The sequence below is a fragment of the Cimex lectularius genome, unplaced genomic scaffold, assembly GCF_000648675.2.
Source record: "Cimex lectularius strain Harlan isolate CLEC.00 unplaced genomic scaffold, Clec_2.1 scaffold51, whole genome shotgun sequence".
Taxonomy (NCBI): Eukaryota; Metazoa; Arthropoda; class Insecta; order Hemiptera; family Cimicidae; genus Cimex; species Cimex lectularius.
Window position 1 is genome coordinate 1382254 of NW_019392674.1, and position 24926 is coordinate 1407179.

The window sequence follows — 24926 nt, forward strand, 5'->3', positions numbered from 1 at the left end:
GTATTTCAGGGCGAATCACTGGCTATAGAAACGTTCACATGAAATAAACAACATTTCAGGGGGGCAACAATCAATTAGCCAGGCTAAAAACTAACCGAACTAACGAGATGAACTCAAACCTTGTCTGAAACTATTGTCTAAATTTCTTTTAAAAACTTTTTTATTTACAAATAGCTCAACGCTAACGTGGGTCCCAGGTCATGAAAGAATTTGAGGCTACAAGGTAGAAGATAACCTAACCATCAAAGGAACTTCGGAACGACTTAAAGACCTGAATATCTTTGGTAGAATAAATAACACCTTTATTTAAATTTTAAAAAAGAAATTTTGGGTACGAATACCAGGCGTGAAGCAAGTAGAACCACTAATCGCAAAAAGAACCCATAGAAAGAAAGAGGAAATAGCTCCAAGAAAAATACAGTTTAAAAAATCGGAGAATTAACACTTTAATAGTCAACTAATGACTACTAAAGACTACTAAAGGAAGCAGAGACAACAGAGCATACCTATGTAACTGCCCCTCAATAGCTAGGAAAAAGCTGTAATATTTAGGAAAACCATTTTTAAGCAGTGGGATCCTTGACACTACACCCCTGAGAGTGAGGCTAGTCTTAGGTCACTACAAAAAGGTTTGTCAACCTCACGACTGGTGGAGAAAACTGTAGATCTTATCAATAGGATCGCTTTCAGGTTTTAGAACAATGTAGCCTTTATTTGGATACCAGCACATAAAGGTCACTAATGAAAAGGCGGATGGCCTGGCCAAAGAAGGTTCTAATACTGCGTTTGTCGGGCCACAACTGGTATTACCACACTCTATGAGCACGGCGAAAGAGAGGATCAACAACTGGGGCATGAAACAATTCCTTAGGGAGTGGAATTTATCCCCTGGACACAGGCAACCGAAAGACAAGGCGATAAAACCAGCAGAATCGAAATGGTTATTCTCTATCTCAAGGAAGGGAATTAGGAGGCTGATAGGTAAGGCCACTGCCCACAGAGAAGACACCTCTCCATAATGGGTATTCTACCAGATCCCTTTTGACGTTTTTGCGAAATAAAAGAAGAAACGGCAAGTCACTGCCTCGCAAAGTGTGATAGGTATGCTAGGTCTAGATTTGAAATCTTTGAAGGAGAAGACACCACCAAATCACTCCCCGAGATTAAATAGTACAAAATCTTGGGGTTTGTGAACAGGTCCAAAAGATTTATGCAGGACACGTGAGCCGACCAAGTCCCGGACCTTTTAGGGATGGGGTACGAGTCTACCCAGGCATTTAACCCCTCGGGTCTTGGTCGCCCACCCTGCATAATATATATACACCCCTGAGAAAAATTCTTTACTTCATTAAAAAAAAGAAGAAAACAGTCAAAGAAAAAACTAGCTATAAAAAACTAGGATATAATAAAAGAAAGTTCAAATGCAAAGTCGTAAAATCTTTACGACTACTAATAGAAAAACAAAAGCTACGAAAGAAAAAACGGCATGGCTTCAAAAATATTCATGAAACTTGGTAGCAAAAATTGAAATTCGATATCGAACAATATTCCATGTCTTGAGGAAGAACATATTCTTTTTAACTGCTCTACAATATCTGGTAAAATGTTATGGTATCTAGGAAGGCCATTCTAGAGTTTGTGAGAAAAAAAACAGGAAAACCACATTATAGACGAAAGTTGAAGTGGAAAGTGTGGAAATCCTTACAACTGCAGAAAAATAATAAACCTGACACGAAGAAAAAAGGCGTTAGGGCTTAAAAAATATTCGTGAAAGTTTTTACAAAAATATGTGTTGTCATTGAACAATATTACTTGCTTAGAGGTCAAAGAGGCAATAGAATAGTATGCTACCTATGTAGTTCGGAAAAGGCTATGCTACCTAGGAAAGACATTCTTGAGATGTGTTCTCGATACTATGCCCGTAAGAAAAATGCGTTAATCCGTTACTTCGTTGAAAAAAAAATGAAATCCATTAGAAGAGTTTGGTACATAGGTGAAATTTTAACAGTTCAAGAGATAAGCCCCAACGATTCGAAACAAAAAAAAGTTAGTTACGAAACAAAACATGTTACAGGTTAAAAAGTATTGTGAAAGTTGGTAGAAAGGTAAATGATGAAATATGGAAATATTAGTTGTATTGGTAACATTCATGCGATCTGCGATATATTTAAGCTATATACACACTCTTGATACTTTTATTTAAATTTTTTGTGTGTTGTGTATGTTGAAAGTTTTAAACAAATTTTAAACCTTAACTTTCTTCGTCAACCGCCTTTCTTCTGCTCCGCCATTTATGCCGAATTTTGAGTTACCTGTTATATTTAAAAGTTTATATTTTTTTAATTCAACCGAAGATCTCATACCGCCCGTCGCTGGTGAAAGTTGACACAAAGACTTTCAAAGCTAGAGACGCGTGTCACATGCACGAACAGCAAAGATAGATTAGTCGATTAAAGTTTGGAGAAAAATTAAATTTTTCCTCTCGCCGCCTCCGGCTGTTCAGGTTGAGTCGGGTAAAAATTGAATTCCTTTTTCCAAGTAAGATAAATATTCTTTAAGAAGGTTCTCGTCATTTTATTTAATTCTGACTTCCATTATCAACGTGACCTTTTTTTGAAGTATTTCCACGGGCAATATTTAATTTTTTCTGTTATTATTTTATATATATTATCAAACTAAAAGAAAAAAAAACAAATTTTTACATTTATTTATAAAAGAATTTCCAAAAATTTAAGATTGTTTGAGACAATAACATTATTTCAGACGACCTCAGAAGCAGAGTGACCTCATCCTACGCAAAGCCCATAGCCCTCACTATCGTCGATTTGATTCCTATTCTCGCCCCTGAAATTTCTACAATCCTGATGGACTTTATTTTGATAACAACTAAACTAAATAAATAAAGTTGACAAGAGTAAATAAAAGTTTAATTGGAACATTGGTAAATCGTTGAGAAATATGGGTTTTTGGTAAAAGAGCTGTTTTTCAGCTGTTTAGTTCCAAAATAGGCAATTGTTTCATGGGACAACGAATTGAGCAAACAAAAAGCTCTATAAATAACAGACAAACACCCCGTCGAGGCTGTGGTAAAGGTGACAAATTTAGACGAAAAAATTGCAATAAAAACTTAAATAACTTAATAAAAAATTTATTCTAAAGCTTATATATTTTTTTATAAATTAGGTCCTTTTATTCACGTTAACGTTACTGAAAATTATTAACATTTCTATACAATATATTTTGTGCGTTTTTAAATTAACGTTAAAGGAAAAAATTTTGAAATTGGAACTAAAAGGTACAGCTGAAACAAAGAGGTATAATATTGATCATCAGCCGGATCCGCTTTGAGACGGCCTCTCGGCGTGTACAATTTAGGGCCCTTCAAGCTTTCAATTTCCAGGTCCAACCTACTAAAGGTGGCCCCCGCGATCCTCGTTTAAAAGACAGTTGCCATACTTAACGCATATCCCTTGGGCAACTATAATTTCACGTTATGTGACAACCAGAGTGTGAAAAAGAGTGTGAAAGAAAGTAAATTTCCATAACTTGCGACGCGGGGAAAGGCAAATTGACAATGTATTCGAGCGACTGCACTAGAGAAATATTCGGCCAACTTAAACTAGCGTTATCAAATAAACAATCTGAGAACTTTGCAGACTGACTTAGTTTGAAAGTTTGAAATGATACGAAAAAGTTTCAGTCGTCTACTTTCTCTCCCTCCCTCGATCACTCTTTCTCTCTCTTACCCCTCTTTATCTTTCTTTATTTTACACACACTCTCTCTCTTTGTCCCACTCTCTCTATTTCTCTATTAACCTACCTACATCTATCTCAATCTGTTATACCTCTATTCATATATATTATTATTAAATTCACTATTTTTCGTGGTCCGCTTGACCAATTAATATCATTCAATTAATAAAGGTTTTAAGTTCAGTTAAAAAGTCAGTGTCACGAGCGGGATTCGAACCCACGACCTCCGGCTTGATACGCCGATACTCTACCACTTGAGCGAACTCACGATAGCTCAAGTGGTAGAGTAGCGGCGTATCAAGCCGAAGGTCGTGGGTTCGAATCCCGCTCGTGACACTGACTATTTATCTCAACTTAAAACCTTTATTAATTGAATGATATATTTTTATTTTATTAACTTCATCCCTATCTACCTTATCATATCTCGTTCTAACCCTATTTCTCTAATTATCAATATTTTCTCTATATTGTGCCTTCTCTTTTAGCTTTCTGTTCTCTCCACTACATTGCGCTTTATTCGTCTTTCTCTCTCAAGATTTGTTTTTTAATAGATTTATTGCAATTTTTGATAAGGTGATGGAAATTTTATTTAATATGTATGTAATCTATAACAATGTTAGTAAATTTAGTAATTATATAATTTTTTCTTTAATGATTTGTTACAATTAAATGACTGTAATTATTTTATTAAATTATTATTAATGTTTCAAATTGAGCTTAAATTTGCTATTTTTTTTTTTTTTTTTTTTTAATGTGTGGTGATTAGTGGCACTCTCGACACGACACGCAAGAATGGCACAATTACACAGAAGACAAACACTTTGAGCCCGGAAGATGATCTCAATAAAGATCGAAACGTTGGCACGATAAAGAAAATGTTTTTCTGAAACGATTTCTCACGATTTCTAAATAAATATCTTTATTTTGAATTATTATATACATATGATCATCTTAAAGCGCAGGTATGTAAGTTCAAATTGTAAAATATTTGTTTCTCGTTGAGTGTAAGAAAGGTTAAATTGCCAAACTCGATTTATAAAAATAAACTGTTTAGCAAATCAATCTCACGCACACACACACACTCTCTCTCTCTCATTCTCACTCTCACTCTCACTCTCTCTCTCTCTCTCTCCTTCTCTCTCTCTTTCCCTCGCTCTACTCTTATGCTTACTTTTTGCTCTCTGCTTTCTGTTTTTTCTTTTGTTTTCTTTCGTTCTCTCTTTGTTTCCATACATTTGCTTTCTCATTATCACTATTGCTCTCTCTCTCTCCCTCCTCTCTCTCTATCTCGCTCTCTTTCTTTCCCACTCTCTTATCTTATGCTTACTTTTTTGCTCGCTCTTTCTCTCCCCTCTCACCCTCTCTCTCTATCTCTCTCTCTCTCTCTCTCTCTCTCTCTCTCTCTCTCTCTCTCTCTCTCTCTCTCTCTCTCTCTNCGATAACTCAAGTGGTAGAGTAGCGGTGTATCTAGCCGAAGGTCGTGGGTTCGAATTCCGCTCGTGACACTGGCTTTTTTTATCTCAACCAAAAACCTTCTGACAAGACTAATTAATTAATTTAATAAATTTTTATTTAATAAAACAAACTAAACTTAAAATATTGTCTTCTCTATTATTACTTTGAGAATGAAATAATAAAAAAAATGAAAAGGAAACTTGCAAAATGAAAAGGATCTTACAGGAAAAAATAGGAAGGAACAACCACTCACTAATCAACTACATTGCAGTGTCCCCATAACATAAGCCATGAAAAAGAAAAACTGCCTCTCTGCCGTGAGCATCGTTCCCCCTATTGTACATACTTAATCCTCACAAACTATGTAATTAGGAAGAAAGGCATATCTGGCATTCCTACCTAAAAGTTGTATTAAACTATTCTTTCATATAAATATATCTTACAATATTTATAAAACCCACACAAAGTATAATTCTTTCAATTAATTATTCTTTTTATGTAAGGTCTTGGTTGAGATAAAAAAGTCAGAGTCACTAGCGGGATTCGAACCCACGACCTTCGGCTAAATACGCCGAAGCGCTACTAAATCTGAGAGGATCGAAGTCATGATAGCTCAAGTGGTAGAGCAGCGGCGTATTTAGCCATTGGGGGTTCGAATCCCGCTAGTGACTCTGACTTTTTATCTCAACCAAGACCTTACATAAAAAGAATAATTACTTGAAAGAAGTAACTTGGTCAATTAGACCACTAAAACATAAAGGGATTAATATTTACAAAAAATAATGTTAACATTAATTCTAGATTATTTAAGATAGACTAAAATGTGTGTAATACATTTGTTTACATAATCGTTCAAAATATTTATTTCACTTATATTAATTGTTATTTATTACATTTAGTAATTGAGGAATAATAATAATACTTTAATTTTTTTCAACATACATTTAAATAATATTACGATTATGTGACGCTTTTAGATTGTTCTTCATGCAAATTAATTCCGTTTTAATGCATAACATATGAAAATGTATTGTTTGCGAAATACATTCTCTCTTGCCCTTTTCTCTCCTCAACAATGATTGAAAATTATCATTGTTCCAAGGATTTTCAGCCAGAACAGGACGTAATTCGAAGTATGAAATGTTAATTACGACCGTACAAACAGAACTTCACATTTCCTCAACCCAACTTGCCCGAGCGTTCCGAAACAGGACGTACAATGTTTTCCTTCGACGCAATATTATTGATAGTTATTATTATTAATTTATTGATTTCTGTTGGATGTGTGCGTATGTTTGAAATTAATGCTAAAACAATCCGATACATTAGTTACTTAGTGATATTTATAATATTTAATAAATAAGAAATAAAACATGAGACTTTAAAAAAAGGGGAAAGTGAGTGAGAGGGAGAGAGAGAGAGAGACAGTGAGAGAAAGGAAGGAAAGAAAATGATCGAGTGACTGAGAGGGGGGAAGAAAGTATAGAAATGATAAATGGTGGAGTGTGTATGTGGTTAAATCTTTTGAAAAAGATAGTTCCTCCTCACAATTTGTTATTTTCAACGACCCAGATTTCATTCTTGTAGCATATTATCAGGTTGAAGGATTTTATAACCATCTCTCTCGACGTGAGTTGTAAGAGTTCTTTTACTTCTTCTCTTAAAATTCATGTCAAGAGACGTGGTTGTAAATCCCTTCAACCTGATGATGAGTTATAAGAATTTTTTTAAAGTTGCAAAAAAGTATATACAAAAAAAATAAAATAAAATAAAGAGGGAAAAAAGTGTGAGAGAGAGAGAGGGAGAATGTTCAATGAAACAAAACGAATGATTTGTACATAGATACAAAAATAGGCAGATAGCGTGAGAGATAAGGAAGAGATGAGAGTGACTGAGAGAGTAAAATAAAAGAGAAACTAAAGGGTAGGAGAGAGAGAGAGAGAGAGAGAGAGAGAGAGAGGGAGGGAGAGAGAGAGCAATAGAAATAGAGATAGAGAAATGAAAACACCACCTTCTATTTATAGAATATTTCAGATAGAATTCTTACATATTTTTGAGCGAGGCAGTGAGAGAATAGGAAGGAAGAGAGAGAAGAGAGAGCAGTAGAGATGAGGATTGAGAGAGAGAAAAAAAGGGGAATAACTGAAATAACAGTGAGTGCGTGAAAGGGAGTGCGAGAGAGAAAGAGAGAGAGAGAGAGAGAGAGAGAGAGAGAGAGGGAGAGAGAGAGAGAGAAAGTGGGTGACACAGAGAGGTAAATATAGATAGAGAAGGATCGAAGTAGATATAGATAGAAATATACATAGATATAGGTAGATAAATATGCAGGTTGAGAAAGAGAGTGTGGGAGTGAAATAAAAGGTCCTTGTAACTATAGTATAGATGTTCTAGAATTTTGAAATATTTTTGAGCGTGAGAGTGAGTGAATGGGTGACACGGAGAGATAAAGGTAGGCAGATAAGGACCGAAGTAGACATAGGTAGAAATTGAGATAGATGGATGGATAGACATATCATACACAGAGGGAGAAAGAGAGAGAGAGAGTGAGTGAGAGAGGAGGGAGAGTGGTGGGAAAGAGCGAGGGGAGAAAATGGAGAAAGAATGTACGCACACTAGAATGAAAGAGAAAGAGGAGGAGAGAGAGGAACAGACAGACAGTAAAAATAATAGAATTATAATTAGATTAATAATAGAATTATTTTTCAATTAATTAAAGTTTTTAGTTGAGATAAAAAAGTCAGTGTTACGAGTGGGATTCGAACCCACGACATTCGGCTAGATACGCCGCTACTCTACCATTTGAAAAACGGTAAAAAGGAGAAAAAATCCAAAAGGTTGGGCTGAGATGGGAAGTCAGTGTCCAAGGGGATCGAAGTCACGGTAGCTCAAGTGGTAGAGCAGCGGTGTATCTAGCCGAAGGTCGTGGGTTCGAATCCCGCTCGTGCCATTGACTTTTTTTATCTCAACCAATACCTTACTTAAAGATTAATTAATGGTTGCATCATTTGTCGAATTGTTTTTATATTTAAGAAGACAAATTCTTGCATCATTTGTAGAACTAATTAATATTTATTACTAACTAGTTCGTTGTGTCGAAATTGGTGTTAAATTGTTGAGTTTCATCGCCATGCAGTATCCGATTTAAAGCGTGAGATAAATCGAGTTTGCTGAAAATTGATGTGGCTCGCCGTCGGATATCTGGTAATTCCATTACGGCTCACATTGTTTTGTCTAAAATAACTTCGTTTTCAAGAACATTTGAATCCCTTTTCACATTGTTAAACGTTATCGTTCGTAAAATTAAGATTAATTTACAATAAAAATTATGAGCTATTAGATTCACTAATTTTCGCGGTCCACTTGACCAATTAACATCTTTCAATTAATTAGATGAAAAAGTAAAGATAAAATAGATTGCACGACATTTGAAAAATGGCAAAAAGGAGGGAAAATTCAAAAGGTGGGGTTGAGATGGGAAGTCAGTGTCCGAGTGGATCAATCACGGTAGCTCAAGAGGTAGCGGCGTATCTAGCCGAAGGTTGTGGGTTCGAATCCTGCTCTTGACACTGGCTTTTTTATCTCAACTAAAAACCTTAATTAATTGAAAGATATTAAGTGGTCAAGCGGACACGAAAACTAGTAAATTTAATAGATTTATTGCTGTCGTAGTTAGGTAAATTTAGGATAATGAGTCAGCATTACTGGCTGTACTGTATAAGAAAACCGGGTGGATACGGATTATATGAGTTCAGTGTTTTAACTAAATCCCTGGATGTAAAAGTAATTAAAAAACAAAGGCGAACAAAAACCCCATAGGAAGCATACAAAAAATATATAAGGTTAACAAACATGAACTTTTATTTGTCCTCATCCCTGATTATATCTAATATTATGACTTCTCTTCCTTCTATTGTTTATTTATTCAGTTCCATTTATATAAACGGGATCGGTTCCGCTAAAAACTTATAATTCTGCGTTAAAAAGCAATCTGTCCAACATGATAAAGCCGAGGCCGAACCTTAATTAACGAATAACGACACCCTGATTAATAAATCAATTTTGTAATTTACCCAAGAACAGGGAGCCGTCGAACCAATTATCACTTTCTCAAGCATGGTTTTAATGGAAAATTCCCGAAGTGGCCAACTTATAAATATGTTGATTGAAATTTATTACATCTTCCTTCTTTATTTTCCGTTTGTCTTTCGGCGTTATCACCGTTTTGAATTTTAAAAGTTACCGAATGATGCCTCGTTTAAAATATCGCTTAGAAAAACATTACTTTTTATATTTTAATCGTTTCTATTTTAGAATATTATACATTAAAAGTATTAAAGAAATGGGAATAACATTCAAAAATTCATGAATATTGAACCGTCTTGATGGCCATCATGTTTGAGAAACACTGAAAATGTAAACCCTATTATTTAAAATCAACTCCGTACAAGGCAAACGTTATTAATTTTCAAAGCTCGTCGGTGGTACTTTTTTTACAAAGCCCTTCTCGATTAAATCACCGCCGATGGTGATCAGAACCACCGAGGCCGGCTCGTATCGACAGCCCTCATCTGAATCAGATTATCCCGAACGACTTTCCCTATCCCTCTTATTTTTCTATTCAACAATTTTTTTTGACAATTTCTCTACAAATAACATTTTGTGCAAGCCAAAAACATGAAACATAACCTCTTAAAGTTATTTTGTTTACATTTTTTCTGATCAGTCCAAAGGCTTAAAAACAAATATTTAAAAAAAAGTTCTAAAAAGTATGTATTCTGTATTGTTATATAAACCTGGCTAACGGTGAAACTCAAGAAAAACTTTATGAATAAGTTTAATCAACAAGAAGGTTTCCATTGCTACCATTTGTTTTTATTTTTGCAATTATTCCAACACAACTCGAAACATAGTTGTTGTTTTAAAGCAGACTTTACATAAACAAGCAATAATTTAATCTTGAAAAAACCCTTTAAATATTATTTTTTAAATAAAAGTAATTAACCACCGGACATATTAAGAATGCTGATGAATTTATTATACTTACTGTGCTTAAGTGAATGATTAACGACCGCCCTTTTAAATTGTACAAAAACAGGAAACAAAGGTTCGCAGCTGAAAGGTGTGCGAGTGGGAAAAGAGTTGAAGCTCATCATTTATCAAGACAGAAGGGAGTCAAGCGTAATTATAAGTAATAAATAACTTGCTTTCTTACCGGGGAAATTTATTTTCATTATAAGCTCAAAGCTTTGCCACATACGTGCGAGGAGGGACTTCAATATTTCAAAATATTAACTTGATATACAATGATAGACGCATAAATTCACAATAAACAATGTCAACATTTAAAAACTATAACACTTCTTCTTTCCTACACTTTCTAACTTTGTTATTTTCTCATTTTTACTTTTTCTCACTCCCTTTCACTCACTCTTACTATCTCCTCAGATCTTGCTAATAACATCACTCCCTTACAGTGACTAAGAACTGATTTCCTTGTTTGTTTTTGTTGGTATTTCTATCTTTGTCTCTTGTTTTAACTATTTTTTATATATTTCCTTCCTTTTCTTTTTTTATCCATCATTTTCCAATTTTCCCCTTCTCTTGCTCCTTTTATGCTCTTCTCTGATCTTTCTCATGTTTTCTTCCTATGTTTCTCTTTTTTGATTTTCTTTTTGCATTTTATTATCTTTCTCTCTGTCTGTCTGTTCATCTATCTCTGTCTGTATGTCTCTGTCTGTCTGTCTGTCTGTCTGTCTGTCTGTCTCTCTCTCTCTCTCTCTCTCTCTCTCTCTCTCTCTCTCTCTTTCTCTCTCTCTCTCTCTCTCTCACTATCTCTCTCTCTCTAACTTATATTCCTTGTCCGGATTTTCTATCTTCCATTATTTTACATTCTCTTTTTTCTTTTATTTTTCCCTCAATATATTTTTCATTCTTCTATCTTTCTTACCTCTCTCACTCGAACTTTTTCTCACAATCTTTCCAAGCACTCGCCCGGCTGATTTTCTGCTTAAGAAGATCTATCTTTATTTTAACTAAACAATACTCTTTTCTACATACTGACAATGACTCATAGACTAATCCATTTAAATTTCTCGTCGAAGAATATTCTGTTATACGATCAGAAAATGTTAGAGGTGCGTCGACACATTTCATGGAATGGATGGTTTTGGACGGGATAACGCGGTCGATAAGGCTAAAAATATCACTGGTGATTAGAAAATACAGAAACAAAATATTTCTAAACAAAAACATTTAGCTATTGAAAAACGTGTTCGGTAATTATATATTTTATTTATTCATAAATCATTCTTTCGCTTTCTTTTTTATTGCGCGAAAACATAAGATAAATATTGTAAAAGACAATGGTTGCAGTGCCTGTTTGTAAATTATATTCATAATAATCAGGTTAAAACCTGTTTTGTTGTTCTAATAATTTAATAATACGCAAAAAAGCCAATAAATGGCTCTTGCACGCAGCACAGAAGTTAACATTTTTTTTTTTACTTTGGTGTGAAACAACAAGGATTGAGATAATAAATAATGCATCGCTTACCTTTCCGAAACTTCCTTTTCCAATAGCTCTGAGTATTTGGAAATGGTCAAAGTTAACTGAAACAAAACGATAAAACTCGTTACAGGTCTATTTAGGAATATTCTAAAGAGACTGATGTTGAAATGGAATACTACTTTATCAACTGTGTAATTTTGGTTAATTTTTGGTGTTTTATGTTAAAAAGTTAAAAAAAATTTTATGTTATTTATTTTATATCAGATTTGAAAAGTGGAAGTGAATTGTGATTTACTAGAGGAGATAGGAATTCAAGTTTAATGGAAGGCGTTTCGTGGCTATAGTTTTGCAATACAGATGAGTGTTGCTGGTTTAGTATCACATTGTAATACTGTGTTATTCCTAGTTTTTGAAAATACAATAATTATTGTTTCTTTATGACAAATTGAAAATTTATTAATTCTTCATTCGTTTAGAAAATACTACGATCAAACTTGTTCTTAAATGATATCTACCGATAACACAGTTTGCGAGGAAGGCTAGATTATTCAATAATTAAAAATCATACTTATGTATGTCTAAATATTAAAACTTATTTTATAATATGTAATGTTTAAAATAACATTAAATTACCTTCTTCCGAAAAGTCAACATCACTTCTACTAGATGAACCATGATTGCCCATGTTGTCATCCAAACGCGACCATCTAAAAAAAAATGTTTTAAATAAATTCATTAGATTTCGTGGTCCGATTGACCAAATAACATCTTTCAATTAATTAATCTGTATGGAAGATATTGTTTGAGATATGATTAATTTTTTTAGGTTTTAATAAATAGGTTAAATAAATTAAATGAAATAATTAAAATGAAACTTGTTACATTCAGTATTAATAAATTTATTTATTTTCACCTTTAATATATAATTGGAAGATAAAATAAATCATGAACCTGTCATGTGTTAACAACAATTAATTTTAGAACTGCCGACTGAACGTAATTCAATGCCGTTTATATTAATTTCATTGTTAAAAAAAATTCTTTATAGCATTTTGATCACCACGTACTCTCACAAACAAATTTTGAAATAAAATGTTAAAACGATTTAGTAATCACGAAAATATCAAACTTTAAACACCTTTTGTACTATTTTCAATCTTACGTGCAAAACATTGTTATATTTTAAACATAGTATTTTTGTCAATGTACTGCGCCATCCTAAGTACTTGTCACTTTGTTCTTTTATGGAAGTAGTCAACTGATTATTAAAGCGTATCTCCCAACCGTATTATATCTTCCGGCTCATCAGCCTTTTTTCTGTGAGGTTCAAAATCACATAAAGACTCATTTAAAACATTTAATATCCATCCTCGATACAAAAAATATAACCAATTCTCACAAATTCAGTACTGCTCTATAAAATAAAGGCTCTATTACTTAGGTGCGCTTCTGGATGTGAAGATCTGGCACCGAAGCATCCCTTAAAAACTTAAACGCTTCCTACCCATCCATTATTCCTTATCCATGTAATTTAACTGACCGTTGCTTCAGAGCAAGGTGCAGCAAAACTGAACTAAACTGACCGACTTATTTTTTTAAATAAAACATTGCCTTGATACGTAAATCCAGTGTCGGATAAACCACCTGGCGCGAGAAAACACTAAAGCGTCCTCTTTTAGACTTTTCATTTTTGAACAAATTAAAATTCTGCCCTATCTTACAAATGCATTGGGGGATGTGGATGAAAGCCACGTAGATAACAGTGCTGTGAAAAAGCCCACATCCTCCATGCAGCCAGGGGTAAAATTCGCCCTGAGCACTCTACACCTCCACCCGTCGACGCCTGACAAGCCAAACCGCCCCCGAGGTAAATTGTACCAATCCATATATCCATTCTGCCAACTTATAAAAACATAAAAAATGCGTCTATATATACTCGGTTTAAAATGTTCTCCCTTTTTGACTCATATTGAGGACTGAATAATAAGTATGTTTATTTGTTTTCTGGCTAATCACATGTGGAAGAATTAGGCGACGATCTAAATTCAATTCGGTGCAAGTAAGATTCATGGATGTCATGATTTGTTATGCGTGATGATGTTGAAAACATTTGTACTCTGTAGAAAACCATGGAACCATATTTAATCCGGAAAGAACGATCGGTCTGGATTTGGGAGTTTATTCGGTCCTTGATTTAATTGTAACACTATATTAAGCGCAGGCCTTCCTCAGTGCACTACAACAACATATAATCGAAATTTTTACAATTTCTTACGACAATTGATCTGACTTTATAACACAGAGGTAATATTTACATTACAATTAAATAAGGTTTTTAGTTGAGATAAAAAAATTCAGTGTCACGAGCGGGATTCGAGCCCACGATCTTCGGCTAGATACGCCGCTGCTCTACCACTTGAGCTATCGTGACTTCGATCCACTCGGACACTAACTTCCCATCTCAACCACACCTTTTGAATTTTCCCTCCTTTTTGACAAATGAAGATTGGCGAAGTCACGATAGCTCAAGTGGTAGAGCAGCGGCGTATCTAGCCGAAGATCGCGGGTTCGAATCCAGCTCGTGACAATGACTTTTTTATCTCAACTAAAATCCTAAATTAATTGAAAGATATTAATTGGTCAAGCTGACCACGAAACTAGTGAGTTTACATTATACTTACATGCACGTGATTATCAATAACGATGTAAAAATAGTTGACAGTCAAAGATTTAAATTTTTGATTTAATGCACCTCTCTACGCAGAAAACAAACACTACGAGCCCTGAAGATGATCTCAATAATGATCGAAACGTTGGCACGATAAAGAAAATGTTTTTCTGAAACCTACGTTACACCAGACTGCATCTCACGATTTACGAATAATCAATCACTAAATAAATAATTTTTATAAGAGTATATAAATTAGCGATTAAATACGTAATAGTTTAACAACCGCAAGGGCCTTAATTTTTTAATGCATTACTGTAAATTGTTCACTACAATAGTCTTTAAATTGCAAGAACTAATAGATAAACAATAGCATTGTAACAAGCCTATTAACATTTAAAAGGTGTAAAGAGGGTTTTAAATAAAATATTGAAATGTTTGTTATAGCAATGTTTCTTACTTTGTTATTTTTATTGATAACTATGTGCATGTAAGTGAAATTTAAATATTATCTCTTTGCAATAAAATCAGATCAATTGTTGTAAGAAATTGTAAAATTTTCATTTTTATGTTGTTTTAGTGCTCTGATGAAGGCCAAATATAGAGATGAAAGATTGACATATGTATAATATAATGTTGTAATTATTTCATGGACCACATGCCCAATAATTTCTCGAATCCAGTATCAAAGTTGGTCGATAATAAAACAACATCGTACAATGATCGGTAGACAGAACCTGATAAACCACCGTTGTACCAAATGCCCCAGTCTTTTACCAATTTATCATTCAAGGAACGTCAATCAAATTTTTGCAATTTACTATCAATAAAATCCCTTGTTGATTGCTTAGCTAAAGAGTTAACGATTTAGTCGCTTTTTAGCTTAAACGCCTTGTCTATTATTCAGCTAATGAGTAATCACATTTCAAGTTTGGGTGAAAGTTTTGAGTAATGGCGCTTTTTCTGTCTATTATAATGCAAAATTTGGAGCCATCTAGCGTGGCCAAACAGTCAAGGGAACTAAAGCGTATAATTTCTGCAGTGAAGGTAGAGACCAAAGCAAGCGATAACTTTTTGAAAAACGATGAAGGGTCAAATACCTTTTCCCCAAGCACCGACCCATCAATAAAAATGAGATGATGTCCAGAATACAACTCAACATTTCATTCAATATATTAAAAAAAGTACTAGCTCTTGAAGAGTCCCGTTCGCCATGAATCCTAGCAAAAGACATAATAAAAAGAAACTTATACTGGTAAAAAGATTTGTTTGAGCTGTGCAAAAGAAATGCTGAGTAGGATTAGGACTCAGTTGGCAACAGTAGTGAGGCGTAAATTGAAGAACTGTTGTCAAAAATAAAAAATAAATTGCTTTGGGAATTTTTAACAAAAGCGCGAGAATCTCAATTTCGAGAATGGTACAAATCGTTGAACATAAATTTAGAGAGCAACCATTACCGTAAAGATAATAATTACCTTCATTTTATGCAAATCCTAAGAAAGTTAGAGGGGGACTTCTGAATCTGAATTTTCAAATTAGCCGACCGGCCGGAAGTTGGCGATGCTATCAATGAAACGGAGGGTCAAAAAATGATATTCAATTCATTTCGGACTCCGATTCTCGCAGATGTCAGAATTGGGTATCTCCGTAAAATTAAATTTAGCATGAATGAATGTGTCGATGTGTTATATAGAACAAAATGAAAAGCCCTTTACTGCCATTCAATTCAAGCAGTCAAATGACCCGAATTTTTCATTGATGAATTGAATAATTAAAGTGGACATTTTTAATTTACTTTAATGTGCAGAAGCACGTACATAATTTTATTGCTTGTATTTTTGTAACGGTGCCTCTATGCTCACGGTTAAATAAGTATATAATACTGTTTTATTTTCTTTTTCTATATTTGTTTATTGTTTTTGTTTTTTTTCACTGGGGAACTCATGCATTATATATGATTATGTACTACGTAATACTTTATTTTTCTGTAAATAGACACATTTATTCATTCGTTCATCCACAACCCAACATTACATACACAACTGGAGAATGACATTTTGAATGGTGACTATTTGGAGATCGTGAGATGCGGTCTCGTGTGACGTAGGTTTAGAAAAACATTTTGTTTATCGCGCCAACGTTTCGATCTGTATTGAGATCATCTTCAGGGTATGAGATTTCTAAACATTGTTTAAATTCTACAATGTTATGAAAATTATACTTTTTTCACATCCTACATGTATTTGTATACTTTAAACAATGTTTATAAATCCCAGGCCCTGAAGATGATCTCAATAAAGTTTGAAACGTGGGCACGTTAAAGAAAATGTTTTTCCAACCCTACGTCTTAAAAGACCGCATCTCACGATCTCCAAATAACATTAATTAACGGTCACTAAACATCACACATTTTGAATAATCTTCAAATTAAAGTGTAGACAGAATTTGTGTAACGTGACCGTCTAGCCGAAAATTAGTGGGGATCATGTGGGAATACATTGAATCTCAGAAAGAACCGACAAACACAAACAAACGAATTAATTAGAAAATAACATCAGTTGGACAATTTTTTATTTATAGCCTTTGTAAATAAAAATTAAGGCTGGGCAAACCTTTGTAGTTACCTTAGTCATAAAAATATAATTTATATACATTTTAACATTTAAGTTTGGTTTTACGAAAGTTTTAACTATTTATTGTTAACAAGATGAGAGTGATTGTCAAATGAACGTTGACTTGATGATTATCGGGCAGATATAAAAAGTAATTACGAGATGAATTCAACATGTTATTATCGTAAAGGACAAATACAAATTTAGATATGTATTATGTAGCCATGCTAGGGCCATATGAGGGTTGTTGGACATTTGACCCAATACCAACCGCAACTAGAGCACACGGGATGAAACTGCAGGCCTATTTACATAAACGTTTAAGACATTTAGGAAATTAGATAAATTTGTTTAATAAACAGTAATTGTAACTTTTCCTTACTGTTTATACTTGATTTTAAACCTGATATTTTTTTTCAAAATTATTAAGAACTTTTCTAGAGGGAAACATAATTTTTACCAGCTATTTTCTAGCGGTTTTTTTTCCTGTTGAGATTATATTTATCGCCCTTTTGGAGAAAATCGTGGCAACTTATGCGAATGTTATCTTCAAGCATGGACCTCTGGAACAAGTGGTTTTATTGTATATCTCGGCCTCTGACATTAAAAGCGAATGTGGGATAAAATCGCCATTCCAAACGGCGTTTCCTCCTTGATCCGTGTGAAAGGGAGCGAACCTGAATTCCTAATTTCTCGATCTGGAAGCGAGATTGGAATATAGAGTCCTATTTTGAATGCCTGGCTTGAAATGAAAAATCCCTTCGGACTGTTCGAGCCTAAATTTATACATGTATGATTATTGGTTTTTCTTAGTTTTTTTCCAACTATAAGACAATTCAAACATCAGTTAATTTTTTATAAATATGAATATAAAATTAAATGATGTTTGAATATACTATCTGGAAAAATCTGAAAAAAAGCACTAAGTATATATGTATAAATTTAGGCTTGAACAATCCGTGTGGATTTTTCATTTCACGCCAGTTATTCAAAATATATCTGTATATTCCAATCTCGCTTCCATATCCAGTAATCAGGAATTCAGAATATATATAATTTCAAGGCATTTTATGTCGCGCTTAATAAGAGACTTGTCGTCTTTTCCACCTCTGGATCCTCTAAGGAAAGTTGTTGTAAAATTGAAGACAGCTCCATCATTGGAATATCTGACGAAATGAAGGCAAACTCATGTCTAAGAGCTCGTTAAAAAGAAATTCCGTCATTTAAACGATCACTACCCTCTCCTTTATTAGCCCAGTAATTTCTGAGGATTATCTATTTAATAAGCTAAAAAAAAATACGTGAAAAATGATTTTTTCTAAACCTCTAAATAAATATATAATAATATAATAAAGAAGTAAATATGTTACTTAAGGTTAATATAAAAACAAAAAATAAAAGCACATTGAAATAATGAAGGTTTAAAACGGGGTTCGAATGGAGGGACGCTGGATTCGAACCTGGGATCTTTACGTTACAGTGATGAGCACCGTGTCAATGCCTGAACCGTTGCGGCTACCGACGCTCCTAATATTAAATTGTAATAGAAAGTTGAATACATTTTTAATCATTATAATATTCCTATGGACCATGTAAAAAAGTTGATTAACATGAAATGACAGAGTCGGTGGACATGAAAGCTTCAAATTTTCACGGTCGATAGATGATTTCAATCGTATAAGAATAATCCGATCCTCATCCGATTGAGAAAAGGCCATGCGAGATCGACTCACGGACAATTACTTTTGGGCTAAAGCCAACTTAATTGGACAATCAGTATTGGAGCTTTCTTTTGCTCTGTGTAGAGTGTGAGTGTACCCTTACGATGTGATGATAAGCATTGAACACGCTCGTATTGTGCCACTGAGACTGATTGTATTTATTAGCATGAGTGTGCATTGTAAGAGGGCCGATGGCGGAATGTCGAGTACTCCATCATTTCGATTAATTATCTAGTGTATGTAAAGGGTGAGTTTTAAGCACTCCACCACTCTGAGGGAATAGTATGTAAATAAGAAAGAATGGGCGAGTGAGTAAATATTGATGCGTTGGGGGGCGAATTGACCTAGCTTTTGACAGCCCCAGTCTGAAAAAATAATTTGGTTTCGTCTAAAAAAAAAACCGTCGATGCCCTCACAGACTAAGAAAGACGAAAACACCTTTTAAACGGATTTTCTGGTTTACTTAAATATTCTTCAGGCTTTTTGGCATTTAATGCGGTTTTCATAAACTTCTGTTGATACATAGGTTTTATTGACTAACAATTAGAAGAAATAAACCATATCAAAGATTTTAACAAGTCTTGAACGGCATAAAAAATTATGTTTCATGTTGCCTATATAATCGATGATTTATACCCGATTTGGCACTTTCTATTTACATAAACAAAAATTGTTGATATTATTTTTGATTTAAACATTTATTAAATCGAATTAGACAGTAGTTTAAAAATTTTTTAAAAAAGATTAAAAAGCCAGGCAGAAAGGTAAAAATTTTCCTGTTTTTTAAAAAACATTTTTTGGTTCTACAGAAGATGATGTATATAAATTAACTAACTTTCATTAATGAGCCTCTCAGCACGACTATCGTCTATGGATTTTTATGATTTTATGAAGAATAATCGTGTGGAATTTGGATTATATTAAAGCAAAGATAAGATCTTCACAGAAATATCTTAGATTCATTCGGATCACATATTATATTTTTTCTAACTTATAGAAAAAAGTTAATTAATTTACACTGTTATCCCCTCTATATCACAAATTGCTGTTCAGTTTATTTGTCAAATGTTCATCAAGATTTATATAGGTTATAATTTAAAAACAGCGTTTTTATTTATGTGTGGTGATTACTGACCGTTAATCGATAATTATTCAGAAATCGTGAGATGCGGTCTGGTGTGAGTAGGATTTTAGAAAAACTTTTTCTTTATCGTGCCAACGTTTCGATCTTTATTGAAATCATCTTCAGGGCTCAATAAAGATCGAAACGTTGGCACGATAAAGAAAATGTTTTTCTGAAATCCTACATCACACCAGACCGCATCTCACGATTTCTGAATAATATTTTTTATTTATATAATGATTAGAAAGATACTTCAAGTATAAAAAACATTCAAAAATATAATATTACATCTGATTATATTTAAATGTTTATTTATTTATATTTATTATTAATTTACAAATATAGAATTAGGATTGATGAAGCACTTGGTCTGAGGACATTTAAATGAAGTCTGCCAAAACACCAACATATACACACAATAAAATTTCAATAAACTAACAGTTTAATTATTTTATATCGAGACAAAATCTAATAAACAGATTAAGTACAACTGTAAAATAAGGGCATTATAAAATTAATTTATTTCCATTAACTAGATTTCCAGATTTGCTTCCATTAATTTAATAACCTTACAAATTAGACCCGGCTCTAAACCTAAAATCTTCTATGCAATATTAAATCAGATTTCCCTAGTTTTTCACCTCTATGCGATTGACCAATTAACTTTTTTTCAATTCATTAATCTTTATGTAAGGTGTTGGTTGAGACACAAAAGTCTATGCCTAAAGATTTGGACAGCAGAGAGTATGCAATTTAAACCATTTTTTCCTAGGACAGTTTTCCAAAAAATGAGAGAACTTCAGGCTCTTCTGTAAGGTTGTGTACAAATACTAATTTCAGTAGGTTTGAAAGGTTACAGGGTTCGAGAACAATTCTCAACCATTTTTACTAGCCAACGGATGGAATCGAGCTTGAAACTATTGTCAAAATTGAGAGCTCTAAAAAAAGATAATTTTCCGTTTCCCTTATCCATCCATCGAGTTCGGCCTTAAATTGTGCTGGTGTCTCCCTTTTAATATCCAAAAATAAACCTTTCCAGGTGAAAATATTGTCCAATTTTAATTTACAATCGTTGTTACAAATACTTGTCAGTAGTGACTGAACTGCCTTCAACCATAAAATCTTACGCGTTGTTTCAAGACCCATGCATTTCGGAAACCTAACCTCTGGAAGCTACAAAACTTTTATTAGGTAATTTAACTGCAGTTTCCCGGACCAAACTTAATTAGCAATACGTCAGTCCCGAAGTAAAGAAAGGCAGACGGGTTCCGCAGAGGTGGTCTCAGAATCTTTTTTAAATTAATCCATATATGTCTAGCGATCATAATTGACCATATTAATTAATCGAATCCAGAGAGAGAGAGAGAGAGAGAGAGAGAGAGAGATCACAAAAGGGGGAGCTAGACATAAATATGTATGCGTAGAATTGAGTCGAAGGTTGAGGGTTCGAATCCCGCTCGTGACACTAGCTTTTTCATCTCAACTAAAACCTTAGATAAAAAGAATAATTAATTGAAATATATTTTAAGAAGAAGCGATAGAAAAACAATAGGTTCAAATTAATGTTATTAATTACAATGAAATTTTTGTTACTTGTACGACAAATTTTTCTACTGAATTTCGCATATAATCATTAAAATAGTCAAAATATTATGATATTATATATATTATGATTTTATTATAAATGAAGTTTTAATATAAGTCATGAATGTAAATTAACGGTTAAAATCTTTTATCATTTTTGGCCGAATTATAAGTAGATATAAAAATTAAATAACATAAAAATTGTTTTAATTAGAAACTATTAAAGGATTACATGGATCTTTACAACTTGACATCAAATAAAATATGTGTACACTGCTTTAACTATCTTTCAGCGAGAATTTAAATTAACCTCGATGCCACTTTTTCAGTTACGATGATATGCTTTTGACCATACAGCCTTAGTGGGTTGATGAGGCATCTGGGTTATAAGAAGGGCGAGGCTACTTTGATATAGTCTGTAACTAAGTTCTCTTTGACTTCGTTTTATTCTTGTTATACTGATGTATTCTGTTATGCTAGTATTTAAATATTAAAATTCTATGCACTATTTCCAATTTTTTTTTGTTAAATGTTATAATCAATATTCATGTCGTCTAAGGCAAAGTGTAAGGAAAGAAAGTTCATCTAAATTTGGTGGTCGATAATCTGCGAATGGTACCAGAAAAATCAATAGCCATTTCGAAGATTTATTTTTCCATGTTTAAACCTTTATGTAATATAACAAGAATTAAGATTTTTTTTCTTTTCATCGAACAAACTGCCTTTGCACCGTTTACGTTATTTCTTTAAAGAATCTCTTTTCATTTTGTAAACCCGATTCGGAACAGGTTAAGCAATAAAACCAAACTAAAAAGCCTAACTTTTTACCCCCACCCTTTTTAAATTGCAACGAAACGTTTTCAAGAGATTAATTAATAGTTTTATGTAAGATCTTGGTTGAGATAAAAAGGTTGAGTTGTAGGTTGAGATGGAGAGTTGATGTCCGAGAAGATCGAAATCTCGCTAGCTCAAGTGGTAGAGCAGCGGCGTATTTAGCCGGAGGTCGTGGGTTCGAACCCCGCTCGTGACACTGACTTTTTTATCTCAACCAAGACCTTACTTAAAAAGAATAATTAATTGAAAGAAGTAACTTGGTCAATTGACCACTAAAACATAAATGGTTTTCAAGAGATTTTATTAGCGAATTCGTTTTATACCCTTTAGGCCTTTACAAAAGGGCGTGGAGTTACGTGGAACTTGCCAAGGTTTAATAAACGCCCAATCCTATTGTCAGTATCAAGTTGGTTAAGTAAAGGGATAAAGTGGAAGCCATGTCAACCGAGCTGACACACCCCCGATGGAGTCCATAATGATACCTCACGTTTCAAGGATCCCAAGGTAAAACTACATAATTTGCACGTTTAGTCTACACTAAATGTTAATTGAACGTGAGCTCTACGAGCGGCTTAAAACACTAAAAACCGTATTTTATAAGCAAGAAAAATACCTAACTTGAAAGAAATGATCAAACAATAATTGTGTTATTGACACTGCCGAGCTTTCCAGGCCAGTTGGCGCTGATGGTTGTTTGTAGATTAATTTTTTAACTACTTTAGACAAGCCCTCGGTAAAACTTGCCAAACGGCTTAAGAAGCCATTACCGAATTTTTCTTTAGGCCGTTTACGAGCAACAAATTAATTAAGAAGGGTAGCTGCTCGTACTTACCTAATGAACATTCATTTTTAATGTAATTAATTTAAAAAAACCTTTAATATTGTAGAGAGAGAACGAGAGTAAGAGAGTGAAAAAGAGGGAGGGAGAGAGTGAGAGAGCTTTTTCATTTTTTGACAAAATCCAATCGTTTATTCCGAACAGTTTGTGCAAATAATAATCAAAAATCTTCTAATCCAGAGAAATGAACGGGAAAACAATGTAATATATTGTCCTGCCAATAATACTGAAATAATACTTATTTAAAAAAAATGATAATGATTAAAAAAACATTATAATATTAGTAACTGGATAATCCCTTTTTCAATTTAATTTGAAACTTCACACACGAAAATTAAATCGTATTATGATTAAAGCGGTTTACTTTTAAGCTTGTTATTATATTTTAAGGAAAAATTAAAATTATTCAACATTTACATATCTTTTGCTGTTTAAATATTCCCAAATGTTTAATGATATATTGCTTAGACATAAAATACAGTTTAAATTTTTTATGATAAATTATGAGATCGATTGGATTTTTTGAATTTATATTCCTCAAGTCGAGATATTTATTTATGACGTTTTTTACAATTTTCTCCATCTTAAGCTTGTTTATGTGCATGAATTGATGGCAAGCACGAACTCTAGAAAGTAAACAAAGCAAAAGGGGGGAACTTTGCTTGCAGTTTTTCTTTGTCTTTTCCTTTTAACTGTGTTTACCCAGATTAAAATAATGCGCTCGTCATTTAGACTGGTTATTGCTAAAAATTTAAAAAAAATTAAAGCTTTAGGTAAGATTTAATTGGCTAAACTTTGTCAGGCCTTTCGTAAGATTATTAAACAGATTTTATCTTTTATTATTATGTTGCATTGACACTAGGTCCTTCCACACTCGCTGGTTTTTTACGTTCCTTATAGAAGATGGCGGAAAACCGAAATAAGTTTGAGTAAAGTAATTCAGATATCGTGAGATGAGGTCGGGTGTGATGTAGGTTTCAGAAAAACATTTTCTTTATCGTGCCAACGTTTCGACCTTTTATTGAGATCATCTTCAGGGCTCAAAGTGTTTGTCTTCTGTGTAATTCTGCCATCCTTGTGTGTCGTGTTGAGAGTGCCAGTTTGAGTAAAATTGAAAACCCGCGATTGTATATGAATGCAGTAAATAGGCCCGTAATAATTCAACGTATGTTCCTTTTTTTGTTGGTAATGTACAATTAAAAACTATTTTCTTCTATCTTATTTTTAAAAATAAATAACGTTCTTCTTTGATAAAATACATTAACAAAAACTGGTCTGAGTGGTAAAATAAATATGGCGCTGTATCAGGCATTATTTCTGCCTTTTTGCACATTATTTTGGTCATCCGGGCCGGATGAGCGATAAACTAAGCAAGTCTGTGCGTTTATTTCAAACAGTGGTTTGTTTATCTTATAATCTAAATACTGTTTATCATTTTATCATCTCTGTTAACTGGTTGGACCTATGCCGAAGCGAATCGGACAACTTTGTAAAAGATTTAACAATTTTAATATCTCAACAAAGTTTAGATAGTTTTGTTCGTCTGGGATTCGTTAAACATTGGGGAAAATTATCAAGTTAAATTTCTTCTTGGTGTCTGCATTATGATGAACCTAGTTTCTTTGTTTCCGATAATTTTAGTATGCTCATCCTTGCTATTTTGGTCTGTAAGACATGTTTCCGCTTTTCGACAAATCCTGTGTTCGGTCTGTGTGATTTTGGTAGTCAGGTTTATTTTTTAAAGTCTTGAGGATTTTTTTTTGTATACTGACAGACTTGAACAAACATAAAAATGTAATTACTGCAAATCTAAAAAACAACAACATTAAC

At 33.4% G+C, this 24926-nt stretch overlaps 1 protein-coding gene across 1 annotated transcript in view; it reads right to left on the minus strand.

Annotated features, from left to right (window-relative positions):
• The window catches only part of LOC106662397 (serine/threonine-protein kinase 32B), a 231577-nt gene that overhangs the window by 205556 nt on the left and 1095 nt on the right, over positions 1 to 24926 (minus strand). The window contains exons 2-3 of the mRNA XM_014386465.2: positions 12350 to 12423; positions 11762 to 11817 (exon numbers count right to left, since the gene is read on the minus strand). Coding sequence (XP_014241951.1) covers positions 11762 to 11817; positions 12350 to 12401 — 108 coding nt within the window. The 5' untranslated portion in view covers positions 12402 to 12423. The remainder of the gene's footprint in view (positions 1 to 11761; positions 11818 to 12349; positions 12424 to 24926) is intronic.